General features: G+C 42.2%; 2 protein-coding genes across 2 annotated transcripts; both read right to left on the minus strand.

The window, feature by feature from the left end:
- Positions 1–412: 412 nt before the first annotated feature.
- On the minus strand, positions 413–8,951 carry LOC115390362 (trypsin I-P38-like). Its single transcript, XM_030094205.1, has 6 exons — positions 8,830–8,951; positions 8,562–8,748; positions 1,246–1,425; positions 1,091–1,152; positions 825–970; positions 413–745 (listed from the first exon to the last, which is right to left on the minus strand). Exons 1-6 carry the CDS (start codon positions 8,876–8,878, stop codon positions 575–577), a joined length of 795 nt encoding a protein of 264 aa, XP_029950065.1. The 5' UTR covers positions 8,879–8,951; the 3' UTR covers positions 413–574.
- Positions 8,952–17,805: 8,854 nt separating this feature from the next.
- On the minus strand, positions 17,806–24,075 carry LOC115391161 (trypsin-4-like). The gene is made up of 6 exons (XM_030095287.1): positions 24,033–24,075; positions 23,740–23,926; positions 18,483–18,662; positions 18,331–18,389; positions 18,065–18,210; positions 17,806–17,985 (listed from the first exon to the last, which is right to left on the minus strand). The coding sequence occupies exons 1-6, from the start codon at positions 24,070–24,072 to the stop codon at positions 17,806–17,808; spliced, it is 792 nt and encodes a 263-aa protein (XP_029951147.1). The 5' UTR covers positions 24,073–24,075.
- Positions 24,076–24,803: the final 728 nt, after the last annotated feature.

The raw sequence follows: 24,803 nt of genomic DNA on the forward strand, positions 1-24,803 counted from the left end.
CTCTAGTCAGACAGAAATTCAAGATTAAATAAAAAAAATTAAATGCATAATTTGAGAGTCACTAAACATCTGAACCTTAATGGATCTGCTAGATATCAACAAACCGATGGTTAGTGAGCTGATTTTACGTTCATTTCAAATAACATTCCTGAATCAAGACCATGGCTTCGTTCAATTTCCTTCCATAATTTCATGACTTATTTCATGTCTGACGTAATGTGGGAGTCATTCAATATGTCTTAAAATGGATCAAAGAAGAAGAAGAAGAAGCTCTTAACAAATCAGAAACCAACAACTAGACTGAGTGGTTGCTCAACTCTTTTTTAGATTTCACTACATGTTGATGATCATTCCAGTCATGAAAAGGTATTCTTGAAAATATAATGAAAGTCAGTGTACAGTTTTTCTTTTTTCAAAGCAGTTCCATTTATTTTCATCTGCACTGAGAGACGGGAGAGAACAACAGCTGTAATGATGAGACTTTATAAGCAAGCAATATTCTGGAAGATCGATATTAGGAAAGAATGAAGTTGGAGCAGATGCACAGCATGTTCAAATATATGCCGTTATTCATTTAGCCAGGACCGCGATTTGCATTGTTGTTGATGGTGTTGTTGATCCAATTCATGTAACTGCAAACGTCCATAATGCCAGCTGCTTCAGTGCAGGCGAGCGAAGTATCACCGACGAAGGAATTGACTCCATAAATCTTGTGGTCGTACTCCACACCTCCACCAGAGTCTCCCTGAAAAAGAGTTGCAGGTTATTTAACTATGCTGGGAGAGCATGGAGTGACTTTAGGCTTCGAGGGAACAGGAACCTACTTTGCACAGATCCTTTCCAGGGCTTTGAATGCAGAACCAGTGCTGATACAGTCTGGCAGGATTACTGAAGGCCTTAAGGTTCCGGAGCCTTGTGCAGTCCACATTGTCAAAGTTGGCACACTGAAGAGTGTTGGACCTACCACGTACTACACAATAATGGAAAAACATGATGTTTTTTTCTACAAATAATCTGATATAGAAAAATACCATGTTTTATATTTTGTTTTCTTCTGAATTCAAATATAATTAATTAAACTTTGTCTCACTTCTCGCATTGTTTTGGCCCATCTGATCAACACCAAATCCTGCCGTCCGAACAGAGGCGCCTCTGAAATACAATAAAAAGTATGAGTTTGAACGGAAAAGGTTCTTAGAAGAAGCCAGACCTCTCAGACTTCTATAGAGTGAAACTGTGACTCACATGGGGAGCAGATTTTGACAGTCAGGAAGAGCCACAGGTGTAATCGTGGACAGATTCGGCAGCTTCAGCAGCATGATGTCATGACTCCTCCGATTTTGGTCCTGAAAGATGTGATGTTCAGTAATGACTTGCGGCTGCTCTCCTGGACCCGGGTGAACTCCTACGGTTGCAGACATGGTCCTGAAAATAAACAGGGTTTTGTTTAATCTGCATCAGTTTTATTAGGAGGGTGAAGATGCTCTGCGCTGTGGAGGGCAGTGGTTCTTGAAAAAAATAAATTATGGGGTCACGTGATGCATCCAAACTGAGAGGACCGCTTTCGCCGACCTCCCGCTTCCTCGGCCGACAAACCTTTGCCTCACTGGATTAAGCTCTTTTTTCAGCTCTTTTTTTCCGGCTCGATCTGTTGATGAACATGCCTAACACCAAGGGAAATGCTATCTCACCAGATGCGCTGCGCAGAGGTTGTCAAGAAGCCAAGAACATACCAACAGGTAGCACCGAAGCTAGCCCGGAAACGGACGATAGCGCATCGTTCGAAGAAAATGTGGCCAACACGGTCTCCAGAACCGTCACCGAAAAGATCGGCGCTCTGATGGAGCAGAAGTTTGCAGAGTTTAACGTCACTCTGGATAAACTCAGCCGCCGGGTGGAAGATAATACAAAGCGGATAACTGAGACAGAGAACCGCATCTCAGAGGGTGAAGACCGCACGGCTACTCTCGAGGCTAAGTTAGCTGAGCTCGAAAAAAAAGTGAAGACGCTAACGGTCCAAGTTGAGGACAGCGAAAACAGGAGCCGCAGAGACAATATTCGAATAATCGGTCTCAAGGAAGGCACAGAGGGGAACCAGGCCGTCAAGTTCTTTGAAACTTGGCTTCCAGAGATGCTGGGATTGGAGACCAAACGAGCCTCAATTAAAATCGACCGGGCACACAGAACTCTGGGTCCACTGAAGAAAAGTTACAGCTGACCTGTTATCATCAAGCTGCATAACTTCAGTGACAAACAACGGATCCTTGTCGCCGCCCGGGAGAAGGGCGAGATTACATACCAGAACAGTAAGATCCACATCCGCCAGGACCTTTCAGCCCAGGTGAGGGAGGCTCGACGCCAGTTCAGCGTGGTGTGCCAGCGCCTCATCCAGACGGGGGTCCGCTTCCAGATGCGCTACCCGGCTACCTTAAGCTTTGTCTACGACGGGGAGGAACGCTCCTTTAAAAGTCCACGGGAAGCAGAGGCGTTTCTGGGCAAGAACCTATAAACCTCGTTTTGGATCAAACAGTACAGTATCCCATTTTCACTTATTATAATTTGTATAATGAATGTTGCCGAACTTTATCTGCTACACGGAGATAGCATACCGTAGAGATGAATGTGTGAAGCGCGCATATGTTGGGGGATTTTTTTCTTTTTCTTTCTTCTTCTTTTCCCCATCTCTTCTTATTATTATCATTGTTATTTATTTATTTATCCATCTTGGTTTTGGTGGTTCCGTAAGTCTCTTCAAGATACAGCACGGTTTTCTTCTCCATGATATCAATGACAATCGCTCTTCTAATAATCACATCGTTGGCAGGGGAGCGGGAACTTTTATTACTGCACTGTATGTTTAGCTCCAGTCCTTTGTTGATCACTAAATCAAATGCTGCCTTTCATTTTTCTCTCATTAATGTTTGCGTGGAATACCTTTATATACATGAGAGGTTTAATTTTATATGGGAGACCTTAAAATTGTTTCACTTAATGTGAAAGGCATTAATCATGTTGTCAAACGTCAGAAGATTTTGTCCTTCCTTAGAAAAGAAAGATGCCAAATAGCCTTTCTGCAAGAAACCCACCTCTCAGATCTGGAACATATAAAACTGAGGAGAAGCTGGGTGGGTCAGGTGTTTTACTCTTCATACAATTCAAAAAGCAGAGGGGTTGCAATCCTCCTGCATCGTTCTCTCCCATTCACTCTTGATAAAACAATATCAGACAAAGAAGGACGCTACATACTTCTGTCTGACTATCTTTACGGAGAACATTTAACTTTTGGTAGTATATATGCTCCAACGGTATATGAAGCTTCTTTTATACCTCAACTCATTTCAGACCTGGCAGCATTTCCCTCCTCATTTCTGCTTCTGGGAGGAGACTTTAACTGTACATTAAACCCGAGTGTGGATGTGTCTCCTCCTCAATCTATTCTCTCCAGGAAAAGTGCAAAAATAGGTGAATTTATCAAAGACTCAGATCTATATGATGTGTGGAGGGTTTTACACCCCTCAGATAAAGATTACACTTTTTTCTCAATTCTACACCAAGTCTTCTCCAGACTAGACTATTTCTTATCTTCAAGGACTGTTTTGAGTAGGGTATTAAGTTGTACAATTGGTACTAAGTTTCTCTCTGATCACTCTCCCATCAGTATAACTATTTCCCCCCCCCATAAAGATCCAGCTTGCAGATACGGGAGACTTGACCCTACCCTGCTAAGTAACAATTCCTTTATTGATTATATTAAACTAGAATGGAAGCAATTTATTTCTATTAATAAAACCCCAGATATCAGCCCCTCCACACTGTGGGAAGCTGGAAAGGCATATATATGTGGGGCTATTATATCTTATACATCAGCACAGAGGAAAGAATCCCTTAAAAAACAGCTGGATTTAGAGAAGACAATTGATGATCTGCAAGCTCAACTTCAAAGAAATCATAGCAGCCATTTGGAAAAACAGTTAGATGCAGCGCGCTCTGCCTTAAATCAGCTCTTCACCAGGAAGGCAGAAACAGCTTTTCTATGCCAAACATAGACTATTTGAATCGGGTAATAAACCAGGCTGGTTATTGGCTCTACTTGCTCGTGGCAAAACTGAACCCAATGTAATCCCTTCTCTTATAGATAGAAATGGCATAAGGCATTTCAAATTATCTAATATAAATAAAGTAATGAAGTTGTTTTATCAAGATCTCTATAGCTCTGAATGCACACCTTCCTCAAATAATAGAACAAAATTTCTTAACAATATAAAATTGCCATCTCTATCAGACGAACAGAAAGCAGATCTATGTAAACCAATTAGTAAAGAGGAAGTCTCACATGTTATACGCACTCTTAAGGGAGGCAAAGCTCCAGGACCAGATGGTTTTGGCCCTGAATTTTATAAAACTTTTATTCAGGAACTAGTTGGCCCCCTTACAGAAATGTATCTAGATTCTTTTGCAAAGGGTTGTCTCCCCCCTTCATTAAGGACTGCTAGTATTTCAGTTATCTTGAAGAAAAACAAGCCTGCGGACATGTGTGGATCTTACAGACCTATCAGCCTGATCTCTGTTGACAGTAAACTGCTGTCAAAACTGTTAGCTATTCGCCTGGAGAAATTACTCCCCATACTTATAAATTCAGATCAAACTGGCTTTGTCTACGGACGCTATTCATCTACCAATGTAAGGAGGCTTTTGAACATTATAAAATTTACCTCACAATACAAAAAGAAGGCACTGGCTGTTTCATTGGATGCAGAGAAGGCTTTTGACAGGGTTGAGTGGGGCTATCTATTCGATGTTTTGGCGATATTTGGTTTAGGGGGGAGCTTTCTTGATTGGATTAAAACTATATATTACTCACCTGCAGCTGTTGTTATAACCAATAGGCAGCGCTCTGAACCTTTCTCAATATCACGAGATGTCCGCCAGGGGTGCCCTCTCAGTCCCCTCCTTTTTGCTTTAGCATTGGAACCATTAGCTGAAACTATTCGATTACATACTGATGTAAAGGGAATAACAATATGAAAGAAGGAACATAAAATTGCCTTATATGCAGATGATATTCTCTTGTTCTTATCCTCCCCTCAGCAATCAATTTCTGTAATCATGGATATTCTTAATGAATTCAGTACTTTTTCTGGCTATAAAATAAATTTTAGTAAATCTGAGGCAATGCCACTGGGAGCCCTAAATGTTCCAGACTCTCAGGAGAAGTTTCCATTCAGATGGTCGAGTTCTGGCTTTACTTACCTAGGAATAAAGATGTCTTCAGACCTTACAGATCTGCAAAAATTAAACTTTACTCCAATCTGCTCATCAGTTAAACGAGATTTGGAACGATGGCAGAGCCTGCCCCTGTCTCTGTTTGGCCGAATTAGCCTCATCAAGATGAATGTACTTCCGCGGCTCTTATACCCGCTGCAAATGCTTCCTTTATATATAACAAAGAAAACTATCACAGACTTAGAGAAGGCTTTTTCCAAGTTTATCTGGCAAGGTAAAAAACCAAAGCAGAGGCTTAAGACACTACAATTACCCGCTGACATGGGTGGTCTTTCTACGCCTAATATATTATTTTTTAATGGGCATGTCATGCACGCTACCTCTGGCTTTGGTTACAAGCGTATGTTAAGAAAGAGACCTGCATTGACTCATGGGCCTGTCACCCTCATTCTCTATGGAGCTTGGTTACATGCGAGGCAAAAAAGATTAATCTGGAAGTGAAACACAATGTCATTATTTATAATAGTATAAAGATTTGGCATGACATAGCTAAATATCTCGGACGGAGAAATGTGAAGTCCCTTCTTTCCCCTATAACCCAAAATCCTGACTTTCCTGCAGGTGTTGGTTCATCCATATTCCTCTTTTGGAGGGACAAGGGAATTCACTTAATTAATGATTTACTAAAAGACAACACTCTACTGTCTTTCCAGCAACTGCAGAATACATTTAACATCCCTAAAGCTCACTTTTTTGGGTATTTACAGATTAGACATTTTGTATTTTCACAGATCACCTCTTCCTCTGTAGATGCCTCTCACAGTGAGGTGGAGAGATTCTTTCTGAAGTGTAAAAACTAAGGCTGTGACTTTAACGCGTTAGTTACGATTAATTAATTACAGAAATTTTAACGCGACAAAAAAATTATCGCAAATTGTCGCGGAACGTTTGTCACCGGACGAGTTTCACCCGGACATATTTCGCTGTGACACAACAACGAAACAGCTCCCGACTTGGTGACTTTCTCGTTAAATCTGGCGACTTTCCAAAGCCTCCTGGCGACTTTTTTTGTCAAAAGCGACTAGCAACAAATTTAGTGACTTTTTCTGGAGCTCTGGAGACGTGACAGGACGTCTCGTTCTGCAGCTGCTGTCCTCAATGAGCTGCGGTGCTGCGTGAGCCCCTCCCCCGTCCCAAAGCACTCACAGGCGGCCAGTCTCAGCAGCGCCCCCTGCTGCAGTCAGAGCAGAGAGGAGACCCACACCACTCCTCCACACTTCAAATGAATTGCGTGTGCGCAAGTACGCCACTGCTCACTTGCTGACAAACCAAGAATCAACAGAAGAAAATTCATTTGTAGTTCTAAACATATTTAGGGTGTTTTTTTTAACTCACATTTTGCTTCTCCCATGACGTTATTCCTCTCTCCTACAGCGTCCATTACAATTACATGCAAATTGCAAATTAGGTAACGACCTCATCTAGCGACTTCTGGCGACTTTTAGGACAGCCAATATTGACTTTCCTTACTGGGGACTTGGCAACACTGCTCCCGACGACAGCGCACTACTTGGTCTCGTGCACAGAAAATTTAGATTTAAAAAGCCAGCGGATGGCAGCGTGGATAAAACCAAAGCTGTATGCACATTGTGCAGCAAAGAATTTGCATACCATTGCAGCACATCGAGCCAGCTACATCATCTGAATGCTAAGCATGTCGCAGCAGCGGCCAACACGCAAGCCTGGCATACAGCTAGAGTTGAAGAGGACGTCACTCCGACTACTTCAAGGACCCTCGCCCAGCCCAACAAAAGTTGCACTAATCAATGTGTATTGGTTTAATTGTCTTGGTTAAATTCCTCCTTCCTTGCTGAAAAAATGAAGTGTTTTGTTGCTTAAGCTTATGTATCACTATATTGATTCACAATACCAAAATCCATTAGAAAAAGAAAGGTTCTCACTGATCTCGGGTCAAATATCGATATGCGATTAATTGAGATTAATTAATTACAAAGGCCCTAATTAATTAGATTAATTTTTTTAATCGAGTCCCACCCCTAGTAAAAACAGAAAACAGTTTATATCATCATTTTATGCAATCCTTGGTTCTTCTGCTATTTGCCAGATTCTAGATATTTCTAATAAATGGGAAAACGACTTGAATAATCGATATACTGAGGATGACTGGCAAATATCTATACGCCTGGTTAGATCTGTAACTACTTGCAATCGACTGAGAGAAACTCAGTACAAGATTTTTCACAGATTACATGTTACTCCTGTTATTCTAAATAAGATCGATCACTCTGTTTCACCTTTATGCACAAAGTGCAATCTGGAGAGGGGCACATATTTCCACTATTTTTGGGAATGTAAATTAGTTTCTAAATTTTGGTCTCTTATCTCAAAAGAAATCAGTGAGATATTTAAAAAAGAGATCAAGAAAGACCCTGGTGTTTTCCTCCGAGGCCTCCCATCCAGAGAATTACGCCTTTCTACAACACACTATAAGCTATTACAAAAAGTCCTTCTCATTGCTCGTAAGTGCATACTGCAGAATTGGGTCAAGGTATTTCCACCTAGTACCACTTTTTTGGTACAGGGCAGTGGTGGGCCGTCAGGGCCTGCAAAGCCTTGTCTGCTGGCCTAAAAATTATCTGAATTACAGACTGATGTAAATTATATTTTGTCCATAAATAATTAATAAATGATTCCAAACGGTATGTTCCAGTTCCTTTCATAGTTTTCCCATGGTTGCGCTGCTTCCAGACATGTTTTTTTCATATTAAATCATTTAACCAATCAGATTTCAGGCATCATCTGTTGCTAGGGTCAAAGAAATCTGCCCGAGGCCTTCGCTATCCGTTCCTGATGGCGCAGTGAAGTAAAGTGAAGCGTCAAACAGACAGCTGCTTCAACCAATCAGACAGTTGCTTCAACCAATCAGACAGTTGCTTCAACCAATCAGATTTCGAGTTGGCGACTCAGCGCCTTCTAGCTTCTAACAACAGCATATCCAGGCCCTCTGATTTACATTCACCAAAAGATACAGTAGGGGCGGTGTGCACAGATGTAGCAGGAGAATTGTGCACTTCAGCAAAGGCATTTATTCTGGCTGCACAAGTATCTATCTGCTGTGCAACAAGAAAGAAATAAACTATGAACTAATAACAAAGCAGCTGAGATCAACGTCCAACTTGCAGACAGGAGCAGGAATGGTTTGAATAGGAGGGGAAATATTTATTTCAGGCTTTTAATGCATCACAGGTGCTGTGGATACGGAGTCAATCTAATGTTACAATCAATGGCTCGGACATTAAAGACTGGGACTTTCTCACCATCCGGGTTTCCAGCAGTGAGCTGCAGTGAGAATCCACTGGGGACTGATCAGAGAGCCTCCGCAGTGGGATGTACGTCCTCCACCTCTTGCCTCCAGTTTCACATGGTAGCGACGCTCGGTTGGTCCACACGTTGCACCTCCAATGAGTCTCCTCTGACGATGCAGCTCCGAGCTCGTAGCGAGACCTGCAGCATCAGATTTTACATCACAATGTTTGTTTGCATGGTAGAAAACAACAACTGAACTAAAATGGAGTGTGGACTCACCAAGCCACAGCATGAGAAGGAGAAGTTTGAGAGGAGCCATCGTTCTCATTTGCTTCTTGATAATAGCACACTCTGCTTTTATAGCATGTCCTCACAGCCTGATTGGCCCCCGAGACACTAACTTATCTCCTTTTAAGGAATTACTGACCTAATGGTGTTGTAATCACTTCTTCTTCTTATTTCACAACTACAGTGTCAAAACACTGACTGCAAAGGTTCTCATGAACAGGTTCGAGCAGAACATCAACTATGAATTATATACTACTCAAGACAAGATATATTTTTTTTACTACAGAATGATGCATAAAACTAGTCCTTCTACTGAGTTCAAATAGCAAAAGCGCCATCGTTACTGTTGCAGTGTGTCTGAGAGGCGATGACATGTTTGTGTAATAATAACAGCGATGGATAGAAAGTATCAATAAAGTATCAGTAATACTGAAGAAATGTCATGAAAGTATTATCAATAGTGAAGAAATATCATCATAGTGTCAGTAACAGCTGTAGTGGTAGACAGTAGTATAAAGTACATCCAGCAGAAGTCGTCGTGGCGGCCTGCACATCAGGGACACTAAATAATGAGTTCAAGATGTTTTCACAGTCATAAGTGTAACAGGTGTGGAAGTTCCAGGTTACTGCACAGAAACATGTCACCATATTTCACTTTTTAATTTAAAAATCTTTTAATTAGCATTCAGTTCAATTCATTGCCTGTTCATCACAAACCCTGAGAACTTGTTCTACATTTAGCACATTGTTACCATCACCATGTCTTTGTTGTCATGTTCTGGCCTTGTAATATGGTCTCTATGAAATGATGTGCAATGCATGTGATTGTCGTGTAATCTAACTTTAGCACAGTGTTTAACCTGCAACCAGACATTTTTTGTCTCGTTACTGTGAATTTGACATATTAATATTATTCTTATTCACTGTTTTTAATTTTACCAATCAATGTAACATCTTGAAGCCCTCTGAGGCAACAAAAATAAATTGATTGATTGATTGATTGATTGATTGATTGATTGATTGATTGATTGATTGATTGATTGATTTTTAAAGCTGTAGCATCAAAGTTAATCTAGAAAGAAAGAGACAAAGCTCTGGCACTGGGATCTGTTTCCGGTAGATGTAAGAACGCCACATCCACTCCCCGTCCAATCAGAACGCTTCAGTCTGCAGCATGCAAGTGGATTTAATCCTGTTTTTTCCCATGTAAACACCAAGCTAATTCATTTGGAATTAACTAATTCTGAATTATGGGCCGCACGGTGGCGCAGTGGTTAGTGCTCTTGCCTCACAGCAAGAAGGTCCTGGGTTCAAATACCAGCCGGGGCTCAGGGCCTTTCTGTGTGGAGTTTGCATGTTCACCTCGTGCGTGCGTGGGTTCCCTCCGGGTACTCCGGCTTCCTCCCACGGTCCAAAAACATGCATGGTAGGTTAATTGATCACCCTAAATTGCCCCTAGGTATGAATGTGTGAGTGAATGGTTGTTTGTCTATATATGTCAGCCCTGCGACAGACTGGCGAACTGTCCAGGGTCTACCCCGCCTTCGCCCACAGCACCCGCGACCCCGAAAGGGATAAAGTGGCAGAAAATGAATGAATAATTCTGAATTAAAAACGCCATGTAACCGTGGCCATTTACCCACATTGTGCTCTATGCTGCAGTGCAGTTCACTGTTTCTCCCTTGAATGACTTGAAAGGACTCGAAACTGGAAGTGTAGGACCTGCGACTTGACCGGGACTTGAAGGCAAAGGCTTGAGGCTTGAGACATACTTGTGACTTGAAAGTCAGTGACTTGGTCCCACCTGTGGGAATCAGTTTGTAAAAATATGTGAACTTTTGGATATGAGCGAGAAAATCTCTTTCCACAATGCATTGGAGCAGATGACAGAAAATGCTGCACTCTTCTCAAACAGCTGCATCTGGAGAGAGAACCGTTTGTGATAAAGGGAAATTCAAAGTATAGTGGGAATCACAAGGTCTGTAGCTATGTTTTAAATATAATTTTTTTTTAAGATTGAGCCAGAAATATGGCTGTGGGGAAACATTTGTTTGGTGTAAATTGAGAGTCTCTCACACTCTAAATTCATTTCTCTCACTCCAGTCCTCTCCAATACACACACCCATTATAAACTCCAAAAACGGCTGAAATTCTGAGCAAACTTTGAAGCTCACAGTTAAATTTTTTGTCAAACATTTGAACTGAGGTTTTCACATCTGAAGGGAGGACAAACATTGCAACGTTTTGAACCTGTGTTTATTTTAATGACTGTTTTGAACAGTTATCAGCCCTATTATCACTATTTGGTTCTGGGAGATCATAAAAAGCACCGGAGTGATGGCCCAGTGGTAGAGCATCCGCCTCACACCCGAGAGGTCTGGGGTTTGCATCCCGGCCGGGTCATACCAAAGACCTTAAAAATGGTACCTACTGCCTTCTAGCCAGGTGCTCGGCATATATGGAACGGGGTAGGGGGTCGAACACACAGAGCTACCAGAGGTCTAACCCCCACCCGCTGTAGCTTCCACTGCTTACAGTAGCTGTGTGGCCTGGGGTTATGAAACGGAGATAGGTGCCGCCCAATGCACTTGCAAGGGAGACTTTGACTTTGAGATCATACAAAAACATGAATTCAATAAAATAACAATTATCATCCACTTTTACTTCCACCGTCAGCCTGAAATTCCTAATAGCTTTGTACTTGTCACGTGCAGAGAGACGACTGATCAGAGATCATCTGGGTGTCTCTGCCCTGCAGTGAAGAGAGAGGAGCCTCCATCGTTTGGTCCATCAAGATGTTCAGAAGTGGACGATCAGTGTTGTTTAGAAGTGGTTGATCCAGTCAGATGGGAGGAGAGGGTCCCATGAATCTAGTCTGACTCTATTTTAAAGCTCCTCAGGATGTTATGTCAGTATTTGTTCATAAATAAATCTAGAACCTTCCATGGTTCTCATTTGTGCCATCATTTAGAAGGGATGTGTGTGTGTGTGTGTGTGTGTGTGTGTGTGTGTGTGTGTGTGTGTGTGTGTGTGTGTGTGCACGCGCGCATGTGCACACACACTAGAAATTAAGTAGTACAGCAAAGTAACGATAAAGATTATTAACTGCAAAGTATGCTTTTTTTGTAATTGGAATAAGCCAGAATGTGCCGTCCTCGCGACAGGTGTCTCTATGTTGCTAGACAGCCAGCGAACCAATAATGAAGACTTCGTACACAAGGCTTGCTTTTCTTGCTTTATGAAGCTTCATGTAAAAATGTACACACGCAGGTGTATAAACATGTGGTAACTGAAACATAAAACAGAAAGTGAAATACAATTAACAACCCATACCTAGGTAGCTACACATCATACAGCAGTAACTGCCAAAACTACCGGCACAGAACTACAATTTTATACAAACAGAAAAAGAATCATGGGAACATTGTGGGACTATATAAGATGTTACACACATAAATACTTACAAAGACGATAGCTTTCCCAAGATACAAGCGCATTAGAGGAACTTTAAAATGAGAACTTTCCTGCTTCGTTTTGGCCGTTTCTTTGCGACAAAGATTGTCTATACAGAGGAGCACTCACTCTGCAGCAGAAACACAAACGCGATCCTGTATGGTGAAAATGTCTCACTCTGCACACTTTTACCATAGCTACTTAACACATAACACAAATTCTGGTACACTTATGCACTAACAAAAAACATACTTAAAACTTTTAACTAAATCAATAAAACTTGTAAATTTATCAATGTATTTGATCCAAAGACATGACACAGAAGTACAATTACGCATATTATTAGCACAGTGAGAATATATTGAAAGTATAAATCTTGAATATTTTTCAGAAGCTAAGAAGTAATTTTTAATATACTTATATTCCAAACAAAGTACACTATAATTTGACTAATCACATATTAGTACATATATAAAGTATATAAAGTTGTTCCACTTTAGCATAGAAAAGTACACTAAATACATTGTAAGTTTAGCTTCATTACAACTTAATTACAATTTAAATATATTCAGTACAAAATTAGTTGTTCCAAAATAGCACTCTTCAAGTTAACAGAAGTATTTAAAATTTTAGTACACTGAGTACATTTTTTTCACCTGGGAATAACAGAATTGTTGAGTAATTCCTAAAGCAGAAGTATCAACGAAAGACAGCTGTTTGCAGAGATAAACCTCCTTGAAAGGCTTTCAGAAATGATTACAAGATATTTACTCAACTAGAGACAGAAGAAGGAAGATGACTTGTGGGGCGGATAAGGTTCATTACAGGTTCAGGGTCTGATATCATCTGGCTGGAACTAAACTACTTATAGTATGATGAACGCTTGCAAAATATTTCTCCAGTCTTCCCCATAAACGTCTGTCATTTCCTTTTACAGCATGAGAGACTCATTTCTCCTCCAGGTGAACTTTCATCCATTTATCAACATTCATCAAACTCATCCATGGATTCTTCAGATACTCAACTTCCAAATAGTGAAGGATTCTCTCTTCACTCTATGTTATGTGTTATTTGGAATTTCTAAAGTTGGTCAAAGTATTGTTTCAATTATTTTGTAATTTCTTCATTGTCCTTTGGCGAAAAGTATGTTTCTTCTCGACAATCACTGTTTAATGTACCAAGCTGAAACTTTGACGGAAAAGCTTTTTGCAACATGGAGAGAATTATTTTTCATATTAGAAGGTCAGTCTGAATTCTACTTTAGTACCAAGAACAAGTAACTTCCTTGAGATTCAGATTTCTTCAGATATTTGTAGGATGGAACTCATTCATGAAGTATAGTTTACTGTGTTACTGAATTCCTGGATGGAAAATAAGGATCAGTCTGATATTTGAAGGAGTTTATTCAACCAATTTGCTGTGACTTTCTAGATGACTTCTTTGCCACTTCTTGAATTGTATAAAGTCCCGTACCTCAGCCAGACTGTTAAATGTGTGTGTTACCAGCAGTTTAGTTGGAGGTGTGATGCCGTGTCGGAGTCCCAGGTCTCAGAACTGCTGTCCGACTGTCGTACTTCCTTTGTAGTTTCTGTACTTGAGTCATGAGGTGCTTCTAGACTTTAACATGCTGGTTCTTGGAGAAGATATCTGTTTTTCTCCCTGGTTAGTTTCATCATTAAAGTCTTCGCTCTCAGCAGGTCTTCTATAGTGCATCTCAGTCTGACCCGGGGCTCTCTCTCCAGCGATCGAGCAGCACAGTGTTCAGCCTCACTGCTCTCAGGGATCCACCGTCCATCGTCTCCTCGCTCCAGCTCATCATATTCAATCAACGGCTCGTCATCAGGCTTCCACAATGCCGAACTCGCCATCTGCTGAAGATGATTCTTATTTTCAGACAAGATGGATCAGTAATAATCAATGACTATCAAAGATAATTATAAATCCAAGAATTAGGGATCTGATTTTCATCAGATAACCTCGGGGCACCATCTGCATAAGTAGGAAATGATCGACGATTCATTGTAATCAATCTCATAAACTAGACTAAACTATTAAAGCTAGGGTTGGCGATTTGAATTAGATACATTTTTTTAAATACTGGTTAAAATGATCTTTATGACCCGATGGGAAGCAATTCATGGCGTGTTCTTAAAGTAGTTTGGAAAATATCCGCTATCTACAGCAGGAGTAAAACGGGAAAAACAGCAACCAATCGTCTTGAGGGGACACCTTTTTTTAAACCAATCAAATCCCTTCGCCGTTTGACCTGCCCCCTGCGCGTACATGTCAACGGCGTGCACTGACCCTGGTTCAGTGCGCGCGTACAAGGACGGAGCGTCGTTGCAGAATGGCGGACACGAATGTTTGGGGCTTTACGTACCGGTGAGTGCGCCATAACTTGGCATAGTGCAAATAAAGAAAAACGAAGAAACGAAGCGCTGAGGACAGGTTACGCCAGGGACGCACTGGTACACGGAAGCGCCGCGCGCACCGCACACGCGGAACGTCTCCGCGTCTCCGCTCCCAACGGAGCTCCTCCAATGGGGTGGGAGCTGGGCGGAGCCTTGGGAGATGCTACATTCGTGCTACATGCTAGTTTTCCAAGATCGCCAACCCTAGCTTTAATATGGAATTTGGATTAATAATTAAATTATTCCCAATTACTAATTCTAACAGTAAAACCTGAAGGATGGTTTTGATGATGGCTCCAGTTCTGCCGTGCCGTGTCCTTCCAGGGCTTGAAGTCTTAAAGAACAGAGTTTGTGAAAGTGGAGGCTGTGCTCTGAATCCCAACACAATGTTGGCATGATCATGTGGAACATGTTATTGACTAGGGCTGAACGATATATCGTTATCATATCGATATCGGGATATGAACATTCAGGACATTAGTTTCTCAAAATCGCCGATATCAAGATTTCCCCTGCTTGCCCTGCATGTAAGCTTGCCCGTGCACAGGTCAGGCCAGCCAACCACAAACCTCGTTTACTGGTTGACAGCTGATGGCAGCCAATGAGAAACATCAGAGGGAGGGGCAGGAGGGAGACAGAGACGCACACTCACATGTGCTATACGCGGCGGAGAGTAAGCAAAACAACAACATGAGAGCTGAAGAGAGGGCGGCTGCAGAATCTGCACAAACGAATTTGGTGGTAGTGGCAGTGAGTTCTCATAAAAAAACTGCATTTTTTTTTACATCCTTTTGTATGATCAGGGCGCGAAATTCCATATAAAATGGCGGCGGGGACCAATTGAGATGGAATCTCCGCCGGTTTAGGTGCCATATCAGCAGGTCCTTACCGCCTGTTGGCTTTTTTTTATCATGAAATTGCGTCGCTTCTCTTTTAATGAATCAATCAAAACCAACACTCCTCTTAACTCTGGGATTCCATTTTTGCGTTCTTCTTCTCTGTGCTTCACGCTGCACTCTGCATCTAACAATCACAATGCGCCCTCTGCTGGACTGAAGGAGGTACTGCTTGGTTCAGGCGCTGCTGTGAACTCCAAACAACAAATACTTCAGAACACAATGACAGCAATGGGTGCAAACAGTAGTACCTGTAAATATGCAAATCTGCCGAAACAGTTATTGATTTACTGCGATACTACAGTTCTCCACCCCTGAATGAGGCCGTCACAGCTGCAGGCATGGGCGCAAAAACAGAACATCAATGAACATCAGTGAGAGAGGTCCTCTAGGGTCTGATACATACAGAGACAAAACCTGGTCAGATTAAGAACTGAACAGAATCAGAATCTACACTAACATTCACAGCCATCAGCAGGATCTTAGCTAAATATTAAGTTTCAATTGGGTGCAAGTACATTATATGAAATGTGATTTGTGCTGGTATGGATTCTGGGGTTAATGTGCCACCACCACCAAAGGAACTTGTCAAAGCTGGGATGCTTCAATCAGCAATTAGCAACACGCATACCTGCACCAAAATAAATAAAAATCATTTTATAAATTTGCAACTTAGGGTGGGCCATATAGCATAAGAAGATCTACCATCCCAGACACAGTGCAGCAAATAGATATAACCAGAACTGAACAAGCACAACAAAACAAGCACAACAAAATACAACAGTTTAATTAAAAAATTATTGTTGGATCCTGTTTTTGATCAGCATTTTACAAAATTGAAAATTAAGGACCTGTTAAACTTGTGAGGACCTGTTAAAATTTTCTGAGGACCTGCTGAAAAAATTTGGAGGGCCTGTTAAAATTTTGACGAATTCCATGCCCTGTATGTTTTTATTTTTCTGAAAAATGCTTAACTTTCACTGAATCCATTGTAATATATCGTATCGATATTGAGATATCTGGCATGGATATCGAGATATGAAATTTTGCCCATATCGTTCAGCCCTATTATTGACATCAGAGAACACACTTTTGAATCTTTACTTTGGTGTATAAACTGCACATTGCAAATTAATGTGAATAAATTCTTGATAAAATCATCCAGTAACAGAGTTGTTGAGTCACTCTTACAGCAGAAGTATCAAAGAATGACAGCTGTCCGGAGAGATAAACTTCTTTGGAACATTTTGAAAAATGATTACAAGATCAACTAGAGAGAGAAGGAAGATGATGTCGGGGGCTGATAAGGTTCATTACAAACTTGGGGTCTGATATCTTCTGCCTGGAACAAAGAAAAAATACAGCAAAACTGTGTAATGAATGCTTGTAAACAGACAATGCTTGGTTACTTCCAATATGTGATATATTTCATGTTGTTTAGTTACAGTTGTTTGAAAGCAATTCGTTACATTACAATATCATTGTCTCAGAATTGTGATACGTCACACTGTTGCGTTACTTGGTCGATCAGAGGCTGACAAACCTGGAACACACTGCCAGCCCATGTCAGGAACTATGGCACTTATTCAGCCTTTAAAACAGCTCTGAAGCATTGGCTGAAAACAAATCAAACATGCTCACACTAGGTCATCTTTACTCTTGAGGCCTTTTGAACTCTGTGAGATTTGTCTTTTGCTACTAGATGTTATTAGTGTAATGTCTGTGTTTTGTTTGTCTTGTGTTGTGAGTCATTGCTAACTGTCCTTACCTTCCTTAGAACTACGGATGTAAATTAGCTTTTGTGCTAACTCCGACATATTTACATTGAAGCTTTTGCTTATGTGTTGATGAATATGCATTGTCCTCATTTAAGTAAATAAATAAAAATAAAAAAACTAAATAAAAAAGCTCTTTACAAATCAGACACCAACAAGTAGATTGACTGGCTGCGCAACTCTTTTGTAGATTTCATTACATGTTATTGATGATTATTCCAGTCATTAAAAGGTATTCTTGAAAATATAATGAAAGTCGGTGTACAGTTTTTCTTTTTTCAAAGCAGTTCCATTTATTTTCATCTGCACTGAGAGACGGGAGAGAACAACAGCTGTAATGATGAGACTTTATAAGCAAGCAATATTCTGGAAGATCGATATTAGGAAAGAGTGAAGTTGAAGCAGATGCATGGCATTTTCAAATATATGCAGCTATCCAGTGAAACAGTTGAATTTACATTTTTTGGGCTTGATGGTTTTCTTGATCCATTTGATGTATCTGCAAACGTCCATAATGCCAGCTGCTTCGGTACAGGCGAACGTAGTATCACCGGTGAACGAAATGACTCCATAAATCTTGTCTTGGTACTCCACACCTCCACCAGAGTCTCCCTGAAAAAGAGTTGCAGCTTATTTAACTATGCTGGGAGAGTGTGGAGCGACTTTAGGTTTCAAGGGAACGGGAACTCACGGGACATAAATCCTTTCTCGGGCTTTGAACGCAGAACCAGTGCTGATACAGTCTGGCAGGATTACTGAAGGCCTTAAGGTTCCGGAGCCTTGTGCAGTCCACAGTGTCAAAGTTGGCACACTGAAGAGTGTTGGACCTACCACGTACTACACAATAATGGAAAAACATGATGTTTTTTCTACAAATAATCTGAAATAAAAAACATACCATTATCGATGTTTTTTTTTCTTCTCAAACCAAACATAATTAATTAAACTTTGTCTCACTTCTCGCATTGTTTTGGCCCATTTGATCAGCACCATATCCTGCTGCCCGAACAGAGGCACTGAAATACAATAAAGGGTATGAGTTTGAACAGAAAAGGTTCTTAGAAGAAGCCAGAGCTCTCAGACTTCTTTAGAGTGAAACTGTGACTCACATGGTGGGCTGATTTTGACAGTCAGGAAGAGCCACAGGTGTAATCGTGGATGGATTCGGCAGCTTCAGCAGCATGATGTCATGACTCCTCCGATTTTGGTCCTGAAAGATGTGATGTTCAGTAATGACTTGCGGCTGCTCTCCTGGACCCGGGTGAACTCCTACGGTTGCAGACATGGTCCTGAAAATAAACAGGGTTTTGTTTAATCTGCATCAGTTTTATTCGGAGGGTGAAGATGCTCTGCGCTGTGGAGGGCAGTGGTTCTTGAAAGAAAGAAATTATGAACTAATAAAGCAACCAGTAGTGGGATGTCAGGGCCTGCAAGGCCTTCTCTGCTGGCCTAAAAAGTATCTGAATTAGTGAGTGGCGACTCAGCGCCTTCTAGCTAGCTACACTAACAACAGCATATCCAGGCCTTCTGATTTACATTCACCAGCAGCAGGTGGCGGTATGCACCTAAGTTGTTGGTCGCCACCTGCAATTATTCCAAAGAAGAAGAAGAAGCCCTGAAGACCTGAATAGACCACATTGGAGTTTGACTGCGTATGTGCAAAAACCCGCTGTTTACTTCCAGTTCAGGGGTCATGGCTCATAAACAACCTCTTCCCACCATGTGCTCTCTCTTGTTGTCCAGCTTGTTCTGTCGAAACTATGTCGGTGTGTGCCGTTATAGGTTGTGGTAATGCCGATTATGCGCTGAACAAGTGGCGATCTATTGACTGCTGAGAGCACTCTGGGGTGAAACAAGGTGTGGGGGAGATGTATCTGCCGCCCGCCGCGCAGCTGAGGAGAAAGGGTTGGGTGAAGCTCATCAACAGAAAGGACGAAATAACAGATGGAATAATCTTACTTTTTTAATAATTTGTGCACGATAGCACGGTTTTAAAGTCATACTTTTTGAGTTACTGCTATATCGGTCTCTCTCTAATGATCTTAACCCGTTCGGCCCGACGGATCCTGTATTGGGTGCACTTCAACATGTGTAAAAAGTGAATAAAATGCTGTGAGGACGATTTCTTTCAATTGTGTCTCAAACAAGAAGCTGTAATCTCACAAACTGAACACTCCAACTGCACTTTGACGACCGAGTGTTTTTTTTAATAATTTTAAAATCCAATTTGACACACTTTTCTCACCCGCAGTGGCACATGCCCCATCCTCCTGTTTCTGGTGCTAAGGATGTGCACGGTGTTGCCTGCAAAATGTGTGAAATGCTTGCCTGCAAACTTTTTTGTACTTTGTGTTCTTGTTTTTTCTATTTATTGATATTTATTTGCGACTGTGGTACTTGTTCTTTGGGCTGCTGTAACAGTGAAATTTCCCCATCGTGGGATCAAGAAAGTCTTATCTTAGCTCCTGACACAAAACACAACTTCTGCTCTATCCCAACATGTTGGATATCGTATGAAACTAGAAAAGATACACTTTAACATGACACCAGGCAGAATGTTGTTGAGCCGACCAGCTGCCGTCAGGGGCAAAACAAACCGAAAATCGATCTTCACATTTTACAGCCAACTTTCATATTGCATGTTTCTCACACACTTCTTCATCAGATCTCAAAGCAATCCACACCAAACACAACCTATTTTTATACATATTTTATTTCTTTAATGTTTTATGGTCATTTACTACCTATCCACACCCTCCTCTGATCAAAATTAGGGGCATAATCACTAGGGATGAGCGAGTACACCACTATCTGTATCTGTATCTGTATCTGTATCTGTTTACCCATTCAAATGATCTGTATCCGTATCTGTACTCGGAGGGGGCGTGGTCTAAACCGGAAGTGGGCGTGGTTTAACTGGAAACAGGCTGGGGCAGAAATTGGTGCATTATTTTAAGTCTGAAATTGATATGAATTGCTCAGAAGTTGCTATATTGATTCTTCATTTGAAAACTATTTACAGAACAGTCTCAATGATACAATGTAAAGATTTTTGTTTTTTTTTATTTTAGTCAGAACATGAATATTTTTAAAGTTATATAAATGATTATTTATTCACACAAAAGCCTCAGAAATAAAATTTGAATATTTTTGGTCACAATAGTAAAGGAACTATTTACAGAACACGTATTTTTTATTGAGTCAGAACATGAATATTTTATTGTATGAATGCCTCCCCCCATGATCCCCACCGGAATCTCCCCGGCGTCCAGGGAAACCTCTCATATGCCCCTGCTGAGCTTCCTGGTCATGTCCGCCACTGCAGTGCCAGGACATGACCAGGACGTGGACCTCGGTCCAGTTATCATCTCTCTCCCACAGATCACAGCCTCCCAGTGGAGCGCAAGTCCAAATTATTATGAAAAAGAAGAGAAATAAGGGGAAAAAAACACGAGGGAAAACCCGAGCGTGCACAATCGCCCGACGTTTCAACCTTACAAGGTTTTTCTCAGGCACATTGCAGCTACAAAGAAATAAAATACTGCATTTTTAATTTATCAGGTCCGACTGGCTTCTCTCACAAGGATCCTGTTGTCTCGGTGGAGCACGGAGCAGAATGAAGGACCAATGAGGATTTCCTATCAGAACGAGTACGAATATGACGGACAATGCTCGGGCTGTCCTCGGATTCGGAAAAAATGCATTATCCGTAACGAGTACTCGTTTAAAACGAGTATTCGGCTCATCCCTAATAATCACTGTCCAACAACAGAGCTCTGTAGTGATCGGCGTGACTTTTCCTCTTCTTTCGCGGTCGGCAGCTTGTCAATGTTGAAAAAGGAGGCACCGTTTGCCAAAGCTACAAGTTCAGCTTTTTTTTTCCAAAGTGGCGATACCCCGGTCTCAAAAACTTCACCAAACGTTCTCTCTTCCACAATAAGAATTCATCATACGATGCCATCTTGCCCCATTGTTTATGTGCCTTAACCTTTCACCCTACCCACAATCCCCTGCGCACACGGAACTCCAATGTGGTCTATTCTGAAGAGGTTCAGGCGGATCTGTTCTGAAGGCCTTAAGATGCGTTCACACCGGACGTGTTGCAAGCGTCACGGGCGTTGCTTTTACATTCAAAGTCTATGGTGGACGAGCTTCAATGGACCTAACGCGCGTCAGGCGCTTTTTGAGCGTCGCTTTTCAAGCGTTGGTGACGCGCGTCACAAGTGTCGCGCTTTGCAGGCGTCAACAGCTGAAGCTGGGAAAACTGAACTTTGGAAGCGTCAACGCGAGCGTCAACCAATCCCAGACGAGCACTCTGAGCGCTGTAGAGATGCGCGGATGGCTCATTTTTCCATCCACAATCGCTTCTTAAAATCTCCATCCGCCCGCTATCCATCCATATGAACAATTTTTTTTTTAATCAATTTTCAAAACCAAACCCGCCCGGCATCTGCAGAGTAAGGTTTAGGTGTATGAAAGTTGGTTTTTTTTGAGTGCTTCAACCGCAACCCGCCCGAATGTAATTAAAATCTTAATTTTTCGACACGTCATCCGCCCGATCCGCGGTTATCCGCGAGCGCCGCGGGTGCAACCGCAATCCGGGCATCTCTAGAGCGCTGATGCAGGCCAGAAGGTCGTCAAACCGGGTACCGCTGAAAGAGAACCTCATCCTCACGCAGCTCCTGGAGCAAATGATGAAATTCGCTAAATAGCGAACGTCGCTGCAGGATGGAATGGACCCAAAGACGTCGCACAGACGCCTGACGATGCTGTTTTCTGGCTTTCTTTATTAAATAAAGCCAAGCCAGTGTCTCGATGGGATTTACTATTGTCAACATGAAGACAGGACACAGAAGCTCCTACCACTCCCGCCAATGAGCTGCCGTGCGTCGCCCACATTGCAAGCGTCGTGTGTAATTTGAACACGCGTCGAATTCCACACGTTACACGCATCAACTTTGAGGCGTCAGTGACGCTTGCAACGCGTCCGGTGTGAACGCACCATTAGTGTGAAATGCACGGTCCGCCACTGAAAGCAACTGAGATAAAAACTAATGAACTAATAGTAAAGCAGCTAATATCAACGTCCAACTTGCAGACAGGAGCAGGAATGATTTGAAGTAGGGCTGTCGCGGTAAACCGGTATTGACGATAATCGTGGTATTAAAAAAATGAAATTTCAATATCGTGTTCAAAATGCGCACATGATAATATCGTAAAGAGGATCTAGTCCCGCTTGAAACGTGTTGAAGTGTATTTTCAAAATCCTCTCCTGTTCTTCCGCCCTGCTTCGTCTCCCTCCTGCAGCACCCCCACCTCTCCCCCTCCCCTCCCATGTAAACACAGCAGAGCAGCAGTAGCGGCACGGCTCCTAGCTAGCGTGGCTCCCAGTTAGCGAGCTTCACGAGTGAACTAAACATGTCGGCGGTGGCCGACAACGACAGCGAGACGCTCTATCCTCACCCGAAAAAAGTGTGTTTAGCAACACTGACTGCACGCTGATGCAAGCCGGGTAGTAGTGGGGCCCCATTAGGTAGGTTCCAGACGTGTCATTGTAATGTGTCCGGGCGGTTTCAAGTTGTGTCGCTGATATCCGCCGTCTTCTCTGCCGGCCCCCTTCTAGCAACTAACCGGTGAGTACTCGGAAAAGGGCCCCATGCGGGGGATTTTCGACACGTTGTCGTTGCAGCGTCTCGTGTAGCGCCTTAAATTTGTCATTGAAATTGACTGATGTCAGCCGTTCCTCGGGGCCCCCTTCAGCTCGGGGCCCTAGCCAGTAGCGGCGTCTCTGGCTGGAGAGAAGCAGCTGCTGCTCATTCCGCCTCGGATTTAAACAAACAAACAAACAAAAACCCTCGGCAGTGTGGTGGTGGTACAGGATTTCACCCCAACAGGGCCCGTGGGTTTTCATAACCCACCAACCCTATGTAAATTACCCCTCTGCTGTGGATCCTCTGTTAATCAGTTCATCAGATTTTAATTAGTTGAGTGTAACTACACTTTCGGTATGCAGTTGTACAGTTACTGTTCTCATATTGTTTCAACACCTCATTTGACAGGTATTCTGAATATAATTCATCTGGGAAAAGAGAGAAAAACAAACAAAAATAAAATTAAAGATGAATCTGAATGTTTGAACCATTATTAGTTACATTTTTGCTGATATCGTGATAATATCGTTATCGTGATATTTTTTGCCCACGATAATCGTGAAGAGAAAATTTGATATCGTGACAGCCCTAATTTGAATAGGAGGGGAAATATTTATTTCAGGCTTTTAATGCATCATGGGTGCTGTGGATACGGAGTCAATCTCATGCTAGAAACAATCAATGGCACTGACATTAAAGACTGGGACTTTCTCACCTCCCGGGTTTCCAGCAGTGAGCTGCAGTGAGAATCCACTGGGCACTGATCAGAGAGCCTCCGCAGCGACCTGTACGCCCTCCACCTGTCGCCTCCAGTTTCACATGGTACAGACGCTCGGTTGGTCCACACGTCGCACCTCCAATGACTCTCCTCTGACGATGCAGCTCCGAGCTCGTAGCGAGACCTGCAGCATCAGATTTTACATGACAATGTTTGTTTTCATGGTAGAAAACAATAATTCAGGAAATGAACTCCAGTAGGACTCAAATGGAAATGGAGTGTGGACTCACCAAGCCACAGCATGAGAAGAAGAAGTTTGAGAAGAGCCATCGTTCTCCTTTGCTTCTTGATGACAAACGTCCCGCACGCTCTGCTTTTATAGCATGTCCTCACAGCCTGATTGGCCTCCAAGACACTAACATATCTCCTTTTAAGGAATTACTGACCTAATGGTCCTGTTGTAAGCATTTCTTCTTATTTCACAACCACAGTAGCTGTGACTGCAAAGGTTCTCATGAACAAGTTAGAGCAGAACATCAACTATGAAATTCATACTGTTCAAGACAAGATATACTTTTACTACAAAATTGCGCTTGAAGCCAGTTCTAGTACGTTCAAATAACAATAGAGCATTGTGTGTTTCAGTGTGTCTAAAAGACAATGATATATTTTTGTAATAATAATTAGTAGTTACTGGATGTAACTCCAGTTCTACGAGTAAGTGCGTGCCCGCCTACGGGCTTCGCTAGTGGCACACCTCCAATCTCTGTCCAATCCACTGAGACTATACAAAGCTCGACGCACCAATCCCCCGCACGCGATGGCGCAGCGCCACGCCCCACACCGAGGGTACATAACCTCGGATGGCGCTAAGCAAACCCTTCTTCTGACGTAGCAAAAACAAGGGAAGCAGACAGCTGGGCCAGCAGGTAGGCGGGCACGCACTTACTCGTAGAACTGGAGTTACATCCAGTAACTACTAATTCTACTTCGTAAGTGCTTAGCCCGCCTACGGGCTTCGCTAGTGGTACTCACCAAGGCGAAGGCCGTAGGTCGATGAA

This window comes from Salarias fasciatus, chromosome 6 (genome assembly GCF_902148845.1).
Source record: "Salarias fasciatus chromosome 6, fSalaFa1.1, whole genome shotgun sequence".
In the NCBI taxonomy this organism is placed as follows: domain Eukaryota; kingdom Metazoa; phylum Chordata; class Actinopteri; order Blenniiformes; family Blenniidae; genus Salarias; species Salarias fasciatus.